At 36.5% G+C, this 13170-nt stretch overlaps 1 protein-coding gene across 1 annotated transcript in view; it reads left to right on the plus strand.

Annotated features, from left to right (window-relative positions):
* The window catches only part of LOC148940298 (dynamin-like GTPase OPA1, mitochondrial), a 173823-nt gene that overhangs the window by 37590 nt on the left and 123063 nt on the right, over window positions 1-13170 (plus strand). Inside the window, 1 exon segment of the mRNA XM_089106123.1 lies at window positions 12809-12919. Coding sequence (XP_088962249.1) covers window positions 12809-12919 — 111 coding nt within the window.

Consider the following 13170-nt stretch of genomic DNA (forward strand, 5'->3'; position numbering starts at 1 on the left):
AGTTGCTCACCAACAGCTCTTGCTGAAAATCTAATATTTTCCTTAACACTCTCCTCGAAAATCTGTCCCGACCCCCAGTCCTGTAGTGCGGGGGTAGAAAAATTCGATGCAGCAGGCACAAGATATTTTTTGGCAAAGGGTAGTGCAAAATAAAATAGCCTAAAATAACGGTTACCAAGAACATATCCCGAGATTTTAGCACGTCTCTTGTAGTAGTCAGATACACTGTCTTTTTTACGTAGACTCGAAGCATCAACATAGCACTTGATATCGGCACAGACAAATGGACGTCTCCTATTATTCATTTTAGGTGATTGTGCTGTCGTCGTTGAAAATGGGTTAAAAATGACATGTAATCACTGCTAAGCCTTTTGTTATTGCTAGAGGATCACCCAATTCACTTCTTAGTGTAAAATGGCAGAGTTTCAAATACGAAGTGTATACAGGAACATACTGAAGATGCTTTATATTATAGTGATAAAGAAGTTTATGATTTGTTTTTCGTTCAAGAACACGTAGGAGGGGGATAATTGAATTACTGACTCTCAACGTTTCCACAAAGGAATCATAGACAAACATACAAGAGTTTAAGACGAAACCAGGAGGTTAATCAGCAAAAATAACTTTATGCTTCCTGTAAACGGTGCCAGAGTTTTCGCCATTGATCATGTTTATTTTAAAGCAAAGAATATTTCTTAGAATATCATTAAGAATAATTACGTCAGTATCAAGAGCTGATGTGTTATAAATCCTATCATGTTGCATTACACAATGAAAATGGAATCCACTATTCCTGTGAGGCGAGATTTTTCTATTGATTGCAAGACATAAATCCCCCATCTTATCATATTCAATATATTTCAATTTGGCATGTGGAAATTCGCTACATTTAAGTGCTTCAACCCATTCATAGTCGACAAAGAGTGTCCAATCGATTGGTATAAGTTTTATATCATAGACTCGATCCTTTTTTAGGATGTCTAGGTATTTTTGAGAATACAGTCAAAAAGAGCCACTTCATACGCTCCGTAAAATTTAATGGCGGGGGAGTGTTTTGTCCAAAAATCACTTGTCATATTCAAGTCATTGTAGAGAGGATCGGAAACGTTGGACATGAAAGTTACATCGAAATCATTGGGCATTGTCAATATCATCAACACCGATCCAAGAATCAAAATCAGAGTTGTATCCTAGCCACCGAACAAGTAACTGTTTCTTACCCCTGTGAGTACGTGTCTTTAATATCTTTTCAATTTGATAGATTTCACTAGCATTTTTAACTTTTTGCAGTTCATAGTCATAAAAGCCGCCGAGAATCTCTTCATGTTTGGTATCACGCAGACGATAAGTTATGGGTTTAGTGTCTAGGATTTTTGCCACTTTAAAAAGTTCAGTGGACCACAAGTAATTCCCCTTTTCAAAAACATTACTTTTTCTATTAATTCCAACAGTATCACCAACATTGAATTTATTTTTCCTCTTGCCAATTTTTTAATTGGAATATTGTTTAAGAAAGGTGTCAATTGTATCATGATCCGAATGATGAACTTCCATTGGCGTAGAGCTGGACAATGATCGATAAAGTCGTTGATTATAAATCAGCACGATCGTATCTATATCATGAATAGAAGTCGATGTATTTTTCAATTTACAATATCTTGAAATTAAAAGTCGAATATTTCTTATCAATCGTTAGGCCAATGCAGCTTTTATAGGACTTTGACTATGATATCGCAGTGTACTATATTTATCTAGTACTTTTGCAACATGAGGATTAACAAATTCACTACAATGATCCGTTTGAATTTTTTTTATATGAATCCTGTTTAAGAATACTTTTAATGGCCCGAGCAACTTCAACACCTCTCTTTGATCGCAATGGAATTGCATATGCATTGCGACTATAAACACTCATTGTAAGTAAAATGTACTTGTACAGTGTATTGTGACGTCGTTGAGTCTCATATCAAGTCGGTAAATCCGCTTGTACTATATGCAACGGGAAAAAGGCTTTAGTTTTTCGCTATTGATTAGCACGAAGTCTATGATTTCTATACAGAGTGTTACTTGATTAATTTTGTAGAGAGTCTTATACACTTTTATTGTGAACACCAGTGACTTTGCAAAGAGTGGCGGGGGAACTTAAACTCACCGCCTCACCAATATTTTCATAAACACCTTTCAGAACTTCAACCATTTTGAACGTAAACACGTTGTGTAATGCCCGCTACCTTGTTGTATACTGGTTGTTGGTGGTGGTGGTGGTGATGGTGACGTTGACTTGACACGTCTTCGCTTTTGTCTAGCTATCAGTGGTGTGCTAGTATTTTCCAAAATTGATTTAAAATCTTCTTCTTCTTCAAGTTCATATTTTAATGGTGTCAATGTTGTTGATGATGCGTGTTCATTTAATTTTTTTAGAATTTGTCTATTGCCAATAAGACTTTTGGGGAAGTTTAATGTATTTAGAAAATTGTAGAGATGAGTGTCAAATGAAAATAGTCATTTGCGATTTGTAACCACGTCATAGATCAAATCAAGTTGCTTATAGCTTTTGCCCCGAATTATAATCCCTTCCCCATTGCTCTCAACTTTAATATGATCTTGACCACTTTCCAAGAGATAGGTTAGGAGTCGTGTAATTTTTTAACAAAAAGAGTGGGGCATTATATTTACAAATTTCAATATAATTGAATCCAATTCCTCCTTCTTTAATTATGTTCCAGCAGCAGCAAACTCTTGAGAAGATGATTCTTTTTTGTGATCAATACCAGCAGCAGCAGTGGGCTTCGATCGATAGGACTTGTGTTTGTCCACTCGGCGAAGTGCATCTTGACGTAAAAGCAGTTTTTTATCATCGTCAATATTTTCATTGTCAAGGAATTTACTCAGATTGTCCTCAAAGTGTTCCACGGGTGAGAAAGTGAGTTCTATTGGAGTCAATTTATAGGGTTTTGCCATCTAGAGAAAACTGTTTACAAGTCCTGCAATTATTGGCAGTAAAAGTGTGAAAAAGCTACCGACCGCCTGAAGAAGTTGCTTCCTTTTAAAATTCTTTCCTTTCTTTTTAGAGGCCAATGTACCTACAATGGAACGATTTTGCTTTGCCTGCTACTTAACTACTTCTGGCACTTGAACATTACCCTCGGTCAAATTTAAACAAAGTTCAGATATTAGATTAATGAAATCATTGTCAATACCATGTTTGAGTATTGCTTTCCTAAGCGGAGTTTTTGAAGTGCTTAGAACTGAAAACAAATGTCTATTTGCATGTAGTTTCTTCAGTGTCATGATAGCAACCAATAGGTCTTTTAGTTTTTACGGGAAGATATAGTATTATTTTAGTGTCGCAAATATCTGTAACTGATTGCAGATCCTCCGACTTATTTTGATTAAGATCTAATACAATGTAACCATGGAATTTATTAGTAACCTGAATGCACGCAGAGAGAAAGAATGTTGTAGCACCTGGATGAATTGTTTTACTTAGATTTATTAGCGAGCTAGAATCACGAACAACTCTGTAGATGATATAGTAGGTGCAGTTCAATGCAAGTTCTTGCTTATATTTTCTCTGATGAAAGAAATTATGTAGAACCAGTGTAACGGAAATTTCTTCATGATGAGAGCGAACAGTGAACAATTGCAGCATTTCCTACGACCATTGTTCAATAGATTCAGCCAGATCGTCAATGATCAGCCAAGAGTTTGGTTCAATAATGTTGAAAATATCAAGTCCCTGTATGATTTGTATCTTCACCAAAACCATGGTGGCTGCATTTGTTTTTATTTTATCGTATGACTCGTGCCAAATACTGTAGCAATAGTAGATTTTTTTTAGAATTTCCAAAAACATTTTATTACAATTTGTAATTATTTTCGTAAAGTGTTGTTTTGCCCGAAATTGAGGGCCCACATAGAAGCGATCTGAATGGTGTTTTAAAGTGATACATGTTCCCTTCAACAGTTCACCTGGACAACTAACTGTAGACAATAGCTGTCTAATGACTAAATAATTTGCCTACTACTACTCTGTTCAAGAATAATAAGAAGAAGAAGACGAATAAAGAATCATATTTTCTTTTATTATATGCATAAAAAAAAGTAACAATACATTGAAAAAAAAGTACATTAAACATTAAAAAATGAACTTCTTTTTAAATTTAGCTATAAAAAAATACAACATTTACATAGGCACACAGAGAAAAAACACTTAAATAAAGTCACTTTTTTTTGTTTATTTATAGATAAAAAATACAACATTAGATTAAAGCACTTGAAATAATATCACTTTTTTTAATGAAACATTTACAAAAAAATCTGCTCTAAGTCAAAAAAGAGATAACTTTGATAGTGGCGGTGCGCACCCCGCTGGCGGCTGCCCCCCCCCCCCGGGCCGCGAGGCCTCCCCCCCCCCCTCCAAAGGCCGTGGGCCCCCCCAAAAGTCTTGGGAAAAAATTTACTGGACTTTATTTAAACGGAGACTTTCCCTATGGATAACACATTCGGCCCGGTCTGAAGTTAAATAGTGTCCAAGGGGAAGGGTGGTCACACCGTCTTGACAAACATAGACCTTGTTAGAGATGATACTCATGGCAATTTTTTTCTACATTTATAGTAAAGTTCCTTTAGTTGGGGAAACGAATTGCCAGCAATTTGTTTCGTGGAATTATATTTTCAACAATGCAATTCCCGAAGATGTCCATGTTAAAATGCTTATCCACATAGCGCGTGGGTACTCCTTTGCACCGTTTCTTGATTTCCTCGCCGTGTGTCTGTATAAAGTAAACCTTCGGACTTACCACGGGAAATCATGTCGCTTCCCATTTCTGATTTAAAAAATAAAAGCTGATTTGGCGCCCGACGATTCACTAGCTCTGGGTAAAGACTACTCCAATTGGTGTAGTCCATCCGTGAGCTGATAATTTCACCGTGTGCCAAATCATCAATTATATTTTGGGTTTTTACTTTGAACAGTAGAGAATCCGTGTCCCCGTAGCAGACCTGAACTTGCCCCTTTTCCGGCCACTAGACCCTAGCCACATTGTAGTAGAATTCCAACAAGAGCTTTTTAGAGATCTCCAAGATCGCACTGCCTGCAGCAATATTTTTATTCAAGACAATGCGTCTTTTTTTCCTATTCAAAAGTACCATGTCCAGGCCAATGATTGTGAAGGAAGTGTAATTTGGATCGGCAATAATTCGAGCACATTGTTCGGGGTCGGTCACAACGTCACAACGATTCCTATTGCGAACACTCTCGCACGTTTTGACGAAAGCCGAATTCAAAATGAGTTTATAAATTTCTTTTTCGGCTTTCGTCTGTGCTTCAGAACGTTTGTTGACAAAAGTGTCAACAAACGTTTTCAGATAGGGTTTTTGAGTAAAGTGGAGTGCTCTGTGAACCTTTGTAACGTTGAAACCGTTGTTGCACATCTATTTTAAAGCTACATGATGAACTATGTTTTTTTTCGGCAGAAGGTCAGCAATAAGTTTTTGTTTTGAAGGTGTCCAATGCAATCCGTCCACCTCGACTAAACGCCTATTGCGAGGGCTCAAAGAGTCCTTAGTCAGAGGTCTAGTAATGCACGGAAAAATAAAATCCTTTACTGAATCATGAAGCTCGACTGGTTATCTCCCCATCAATTTCAAAAAACCATCCAACCGGCCCAGTCTCTTCAACACTGTCGCCAATGTTGGGGAAATGGGGAGCTTCAGGGTCATTGAGCCATTTATAGTCACCGCAAGGTAGCGCATAATGGGACATGGCCGACGGGTAGAGAGAATTCATGTCGAGGAAAACTGCATTCGATTGTGTCCCCGTTTTATCTCCTGTTGGATCAGTTTCCAAGATACGATCCCCGTGAAAAACAAAACCCCCCTCATTGATCTTTCAATGAAAAGATGCTGATCAATGTCTGTGATTAGCCCGATTTTTCCCCCACTAATATTTAGGATGAGGTCCATCACTAGATGAGGAGATGAAAAATAATAGCCCAAATCAAGATTAAATTCCCCATTGATTTTGTCCGTATTTTTACACATAATGTCTAACAGAGTTAACACGTCACTTGACAAATACAACTTGCAGTAATCAAAGCCATTTTTACACCCTGCCTGTGCCCAAACTTCTTAGCAAAACTGTATTCATCGGGGGTGCAACTACGATCGTGATGACTATTATAAAACGACTCAATTAGAGGAACAGTTTCTTTGGCGAATCTCGACATGGAACAATAAAAATCGTAAGGATATATGCCCTTGACCGTCAACAAATCATATAAATCATTTGGAAATCGTTGCTTGAGAAGAGGGAAAGCATTGCAGCCGTCGTAGTTTTTCTGTACCTGAATTAATTCACTCAATGATTTAGGGAAAAAACTGTATGAATCTAAAAAGCAAATTTTACTCATGTACTTAACGTCGGCTTCAACAAATTTCCACATAAATTCCAAAACAAGCAGCTTTTCTGATTATTTAGATTTGATCTTATAGTTAAAGCTGTCTATCCCCCATGTATCATCTACTGTTCCATTTCTTTGAAGATGTGCCAATGCTGGTAGCACATACTTCAGATCGTAGTTATAGTTATGTATAAAAATCGGAAGAAAAAGTTTCTGTTTAATTTTTAAATTACATGAATTGTGAGCCCACCCCCGAAAGTTACTTTTTCCCGTTGAAATGAGGTCAAGAAGGTGGTCGTGATCCTGCAACACGTCTTCTGGGACAAGAACACCTCGACAAACCAAGAAAACTATCCCCTTTTCTAGTGACAGTTGCTCTTTATCTGACAAGGTCATTGGGTACTTAGTGTTAAGTAATCATGAAATTGCACCGTTTACTGTTTTTATTAAAAATACCAATAACTTTTCCATACTGCCCTCCTCATCCATAGCCAAAAAAACTCTTCCAACTGCATTTTATTGTTGGAATCGCGACGGGCGTGTGCGTAGGAACACGCAACTAGTTTGTGGTCCTTGACTCTATTTGACCTTGATGGGTCTTATACCTCAAACAGTCTTGTTTCACTATCTTAAAACACTTTATCAGCTTGTAGCAGAAAATTTTGGAAATTTTTAAATTTTGAAAGTATTTTTGCCTTCATCCGGCATTTCTATTCTTTGATTGCCATAAATTTTGCCATGTCCCATGTGATCCGAGACTGTTCTTTCGATTTTAAATGAGGAAAGGCACTTGGAGCACTAGAGACGTTCCCCATATTTTCCGCCGTGGAATAGGACTCGACTTACTGCTGTAACGGAGAAAAATTGACCATAGGAATTTACATCTTTAGGAGGCTCGTAAATAACCCAAACCCAATTTTTAACATTTTCGACCATCGGTGTCCTCACTGAATACAAAACCCCTTTTTATTTGTTTTTTTCCCCCATCTATAAATTCAGTGTTTTACTGGAGAACAACCAACCCCAAACCAAGGATTTCATTTACTTTTTCGATTGAGCTTATTTATTTCAAGGACACTGGGTGCTTCCCCTCTAAACACTCAAACTTTACTTTAGGGAAATTTTTTCCACCGTTACGTGCAAGTTCGTCAAGATTTTTCATTGACGATTCTTTGTTTAATGTTTTATGGGCTGCTGCTAAAAATGCATATTTAAAGCATTGCAGCCCCGTGTCAAATTTGAAACCCTGAACCCCTCCTGTAGCCGACAAATCTGGGTGGCATTTTATTCTTTTACCCCGCCCTCCCCTTAGAATAAAGTTTTTTTTTAATCTACTGAGATTCAGATCCATGTGTTCAATGTATAAAATGGTGGACCCACTTCCCCTCTCATTAAACGTTTCCAAAGTTGATATCAATTTATTTACCCAGTTGAAAAATTTGCCCTCAAATTCATTTAGACCTGGGTAAAAAGTCTGGTTGCCAGTTGAAAAATTAAAATAAAAGATATCTCCGGATGTTCCATTTTTTAAATTAAATTGTTTATTCACTGTTGTTTGAACTTTTCCTTGACCCCTCCCCCATTTATTAATCTGAATCTCAATTTTCACTTGAATTCTGTCAATTTAGCTATGGAGAACATTCAGGGCGTCAGTTATAATAATGCTTCTGTTAACCACGTTTTCCCTAGGAGGGTTAAAATCTACCCTATATGTTCTTATGTTACTTAGAGCAGACTCTAACAAATAAAATTCACGTAATTCCGAGGACAAAGCACTATTTTCATGTCTTGCACCTATTTGTACAGAATCCAATTCACTAATAGTAAAGTTGTCGTAAAAAATATCCCCGAAAGAATTAGGCTCAAAAATTTGCATAAGACTATCCATTTCTTCAGCTGTAAATTGAAAATCCAGGGGGATATTAAATAATATACCTTCACTAACATCATCATCCGGTGAGAGGGGACAATTACCCATGATACTTCGAAGTCCCGGGCCAGGGAAGGCAGAAGTTTTCACAGCTTCCCCCTGAAACTAGAAAATGAATTGATTAATTTTTTTTTTATTTTACGAAAGTTTTTTCACAATTATAGCACACTTTTCTTTTTCTTTTTTCTTTTTTTTATTACACAATTTTTTTTCTTAATTGGATTCGAATTTATCAAAAAAATGAGTAATAAATTACAAATTTTTGCTTATAGCATTATTTACAAAACAATGCATAATAAATTACAAACTTTGTTAATAACACACATACACACGCGCACATGCATGCACACACAAACGCGCACACACACACACACACTCACACACCCGGGAGCTTCCTTCGGGGTTGGGGTAGGAGGATCAGAGCCCTTTCGAGTTGGGGTAGAGGACTTCACAACACTGTTCCAATAGAACTTGTGTTTATAACGACCCTAGAGTTTCAGCCTCAAATCCTTTTCGAAAACATATTCTAAAATCATCTTTTAAAATGTCTCTAACTGTTTCGCCGAAATAATTGCCTAAAATGTCCAAAACGGTTTCGCCCAAATAATGTTTTTGATAACACTGCTTTGTCACATTTGGAATTATTAAGAACCTTTTTCCTGTTTTAATATCTTATCTAAGATAAACATCCAGTTATTTGAAACCCACTTTATAACGAGCGATTAAAATTCAAATTATACCTGTTGGATTAACATTCAGCCTTCCTGATGGGTTATTTTGATAAAGGAACAAATACGCTCAAAAGCTAAGTGCAAAATACATCCCAGTTTAAGAACGTTTGTTCAATCGACAACTGTGAAATAGTGATTTGTTTATATAGAGTTTGTTTAATGAAATAATGGATTTTCGCATTAGAAAACATCTTGCTCAAAAGAGAAATTACAGGTAAGGTTTTATAAATCTATAGAAAAGTATGATAAGCTATTTGCTACTTCTGTGTTATAAGTACTCTTTTATATACTGCTAATTTGGTTAATGCTAATGAAAGAAAATGAAATAGGATTATTATAGAATAGCTTAGAAACAAATTTAAGTTTTACTCGTCAAAAGTTACGCGCTTGAGAAAATGTACCTAATTTTTGAAAATACGGAGAAGAAAAAAATATATATAAATTTACAAATTCTGACTGCACTTGTACATCTGAAGTCCCTGGCAAAGCATGAAGAGGATTGTCCTCCCGATCTTGATTGGATGAGATTGATGCATTATGAGAATCTATCCATTCTCTCTTGAATTTTCTGCCAGGTTGCATAGAGGTTTGAGAGGCTCCTGGCTGGTCCATCGAACTTGTATTGGAGCTAGCATATCTGATGACTGATGGTCTTGCAGCTTGCATCGATGTGATATCATTCCATCTTGGTCTCTTTTCGGAGGGAGGGTAATTGCATGAACCCACCTCAACATTCTTAAAAAAGAAGAAAAATTTAGTAATGAAATAATAAGCCCTCTTTTACAGATAAATTGCCCTCTAAAGTTTATTCTGGTGTTTGTAGCACTCTATGTCTTAGGACTTTAGAAATATTTAAAAAGAACAGCTTTTAAAGTAAAATTTTGGAAAATTTTGAGTTTGGAGGGAAGGGGGATTTCAAAACACCCCCTCCCCCCCCCCCATAATATAATTTGACCTATAAAGTCAATTCTGATGTTTGTAGTGCTATAAATATTAGCACTTTAGAATGCCTGCTACTTTTTACAAATCAATATTTCTCTGCTCAAATATTCATTCACGTACATACATTCACCATACTGAACAGCCTCGGGGTCCTAGTATGCTACCTAGGCTGGAATATGCTTTAAACAATTAATAGCTTAATAAATACATCTTTCACTTTCTCCTAAAATAACATAGCCCAAAATTATCGGTGAATAAATTGTAGGTCCGACCTATATCCCCTCCTTAAGTTTAGACCTGAGGTCCGACGGCTTTACTCACCTAGGAGTGGGTTTTTTTGTTTTTTTTTTTTTTACATAATATAAAAAAGTATACTTAGCGTTTTCTATCGAATATACTCATTATATTTTAATATTTTGTATGGTTGGAGGGGAGGGGGGCTAATTCTCCCTGAAATTTGAATTAACTTAATGGCGAGACAAAAATATAGATTTCTTTTTTATTATAATAATGAGAAAATTTTACTCACCAGAAGTCGCTTAGAATATTCCATATCTATGTAAATGATTGCAAAAATATTGATACTGGTAGAATGAATGAACTATTCAAACTGTAGAAAATTCTAATCTGAAGCTTGAATATATACAAGAAAATAATTGAATATATTGGCAGCTAAACAAGACGCACCGGTTTTCTGACACGCATTTACCCTAAAAGACATGTATATCATGAAGTAGAAATCTAGTCTACGTAAATTATGTCAGAAAAACTTGTCCTTCATAACATATTATGCAAGGTCCTAACTAGCACAAGATGAAACATAGTCTACTCAAAGTATAATGCCATGTGAGAGGATACTCACTCTCTTTGAAAAGGTGTAGAGCTTCTATAGAATAATGTAGAAATTCCTATATGTCTCCGCAAATAACATGGTCCTATGGCCGTACGCAAATAGCATGGTCCTAGTGCTGTACGCAAATAGCATGGTCCTAGTGCTGTACGCAAATAGCATGGTAATTCCTAGGGGCGCACGCAAATCCAGACGAAGCATACTACTCTAAATTATCAACAATTATTCAGATTATGAATTTGCAATTTGTAATGTTTGTTTTGACGCAGGTGAAAATCCACAGTTTCGTTTAATACCAGGTTTCTCCGGATTTTTTAGTACAGAAATGGCAACACGAAACAAGTTTTTGGAATGCTAAATTCTGTTATCACTCGATTGCTGAGTTTCAGCTTTATCCACCCACCGAGTTACATTTTTGAAATATGCTTTCTATTTTTTTTTAATTGAGAGGGGGGCTGAAAGTTTTTTTACGACCAATCTACAAGTCGATGAAATATTTTTAGTTCTTTTTGAGGGGGTCATACATCTCCCCTCTGGATATTCCCCTGAAAGTACTATATTAATACACTTATAAATTACTAATTTATATTAACAAATTGATAGATTTCCCACTGACGAAACAATTTAATAATAATAATAATATATTGCGAAAACAGGCTTGCGCCTCTATCTACAAAAATTTAAATAATCAAATGCTTTATCACTATAATGATTGTCAATCTTGTTCTTAAATGCATTGACTGAATCTGAGTTAACAGTGTCTGATGGTAGTGCGTTCCACTCGGAGACAATGCGGTTGCTGAATGCCCATCTCCCAACATCTCTTCTGAAACGTTCTTCAGTTAGCTTAAACTCATGACCTCTCAGGTTATTATTCTTGAATGTTATTATCTCTTCTGGAGCGATGTTGTCGCAGTATCTGTAGCATATTTTGTATACTTCAATAAGATCTCCTCTCAAAAATCGGTACGAGAGGCTTGGGAGCGACAGTTTTTTCAAACGGTCTTGGTATGATAAGTCTCTAAGTGATGGAACAAATTTAGTAGCCCTCCTTTGGATTTTTTCTATTGCATTGCTGTCTTTTTGAAAACATGGTCTGGTTGTTGTATGACCGTATTCGATCATTGGTCTCACTAACGATTTGAAGAGTATAGAAAACAGTGTTGAATCAGTAAGAGAGAAATTTCTTCGTATAATTCCCAAGACTTGTGGTGACTTAGAGATGATTGACTCGCAGTGCTTGGTGAAAGTCATGTCACTGTCTATTGTCACTCCCAAGTCTCGCGCTTCTTCTTGTATAGGTATCTGTTGTCTTTCAAAGCAGTAGTGCCGAGAAATGTGTTTTGGGCCTAGCCGAATATGACACCTTTTTTCTGTATTCACTTCCATGCTCCATTTTTTCATCCATTCTGCTATTTTGTTTAAGTCTTGCTGTAGTATTTCTGTATCTTCAAGGTTTGTTATTACGCGAAAGATTTTCGTATCACTTGTTGCGCGTTCAAGCCGCATCCAGGCTCATTGTGGCACCCAACTGACGACGAAATCTCTTCTTTAGAGGTTTCGCTCGAAGGTGGCAAGCTCTAAGATCTCCAGCCACTGACGATTCTAACGACGGCCTCATTTTCTGAACCCTTCAATTGTCTTCAAATTGGACGTGGCTCACTGTCGTGAGCCACGTCTTCTTTTGGCCTCCTGTCCTCTTCTTCCATGCCGTTAGTGACATTTGAGGCATCTTTTGCTTATGTGGTCATCTGGTACTCTAGTTTGCGCACCACGTGGCCAAACCTTCTCTGTCTGACAATATCGAAGACATGTGGGTAATCCCAACATCTTCTTTTGATTTCGTCGTTTGAGATCAAAATATTTTAGAGACGAAGTAAGACATTTTAGAAGACATAAAAGTATAGTTTGAGAAGAAAAAAATGAGATAAAACTTAAATTCGTATTCTAGATCTTGAAGCTTTACCTCCGATGGTCCAAGCAGCAGTATCAGAAAAACAGCAAAAAGATAGAGGAAAAGAGAAAAATGCTGAAGCTCTTGCTGAATCTCAGCAAAAAATAGGTAAGTGTACCGTTTTTACCCCCCCCCTCCCCAGTTAGTTTGAAACGGTTTTAAAATATATGTTGCAAAAACTGGGAAACAACAATTTTTGTTCGTTTTAAGTTCAACTCCTCACTTTACTTTCATCATATTTTTGATTTCTTAATGAATAAATCTACAAAAAGCACGCTGAAATGTTCAGTAGATTTGAATTGAGCCTTTAAGATAAGATAAGATTTATAACTGAAAAACGGCTATCACAAGCCCAAATG

The sequence above is a fragment of the Artemia sp. Qi Xiang Cuo genome, chromosome 20, assembly GCF_049724085.1.
Source record: "Artemia sp. Qi Xiang Cuo chromosome 20, ASM4972408v1, whole genome shotgun sequence".
In the NCBI taxonomy this organism is placed as follows: domain Eukaryota; kingdom Metazoa; phylum Arthropoda; class Branchiopoda; order Anostraca; family Artemiidae; genus Artemia; species Artemia sp. Qi Xiang Cuo.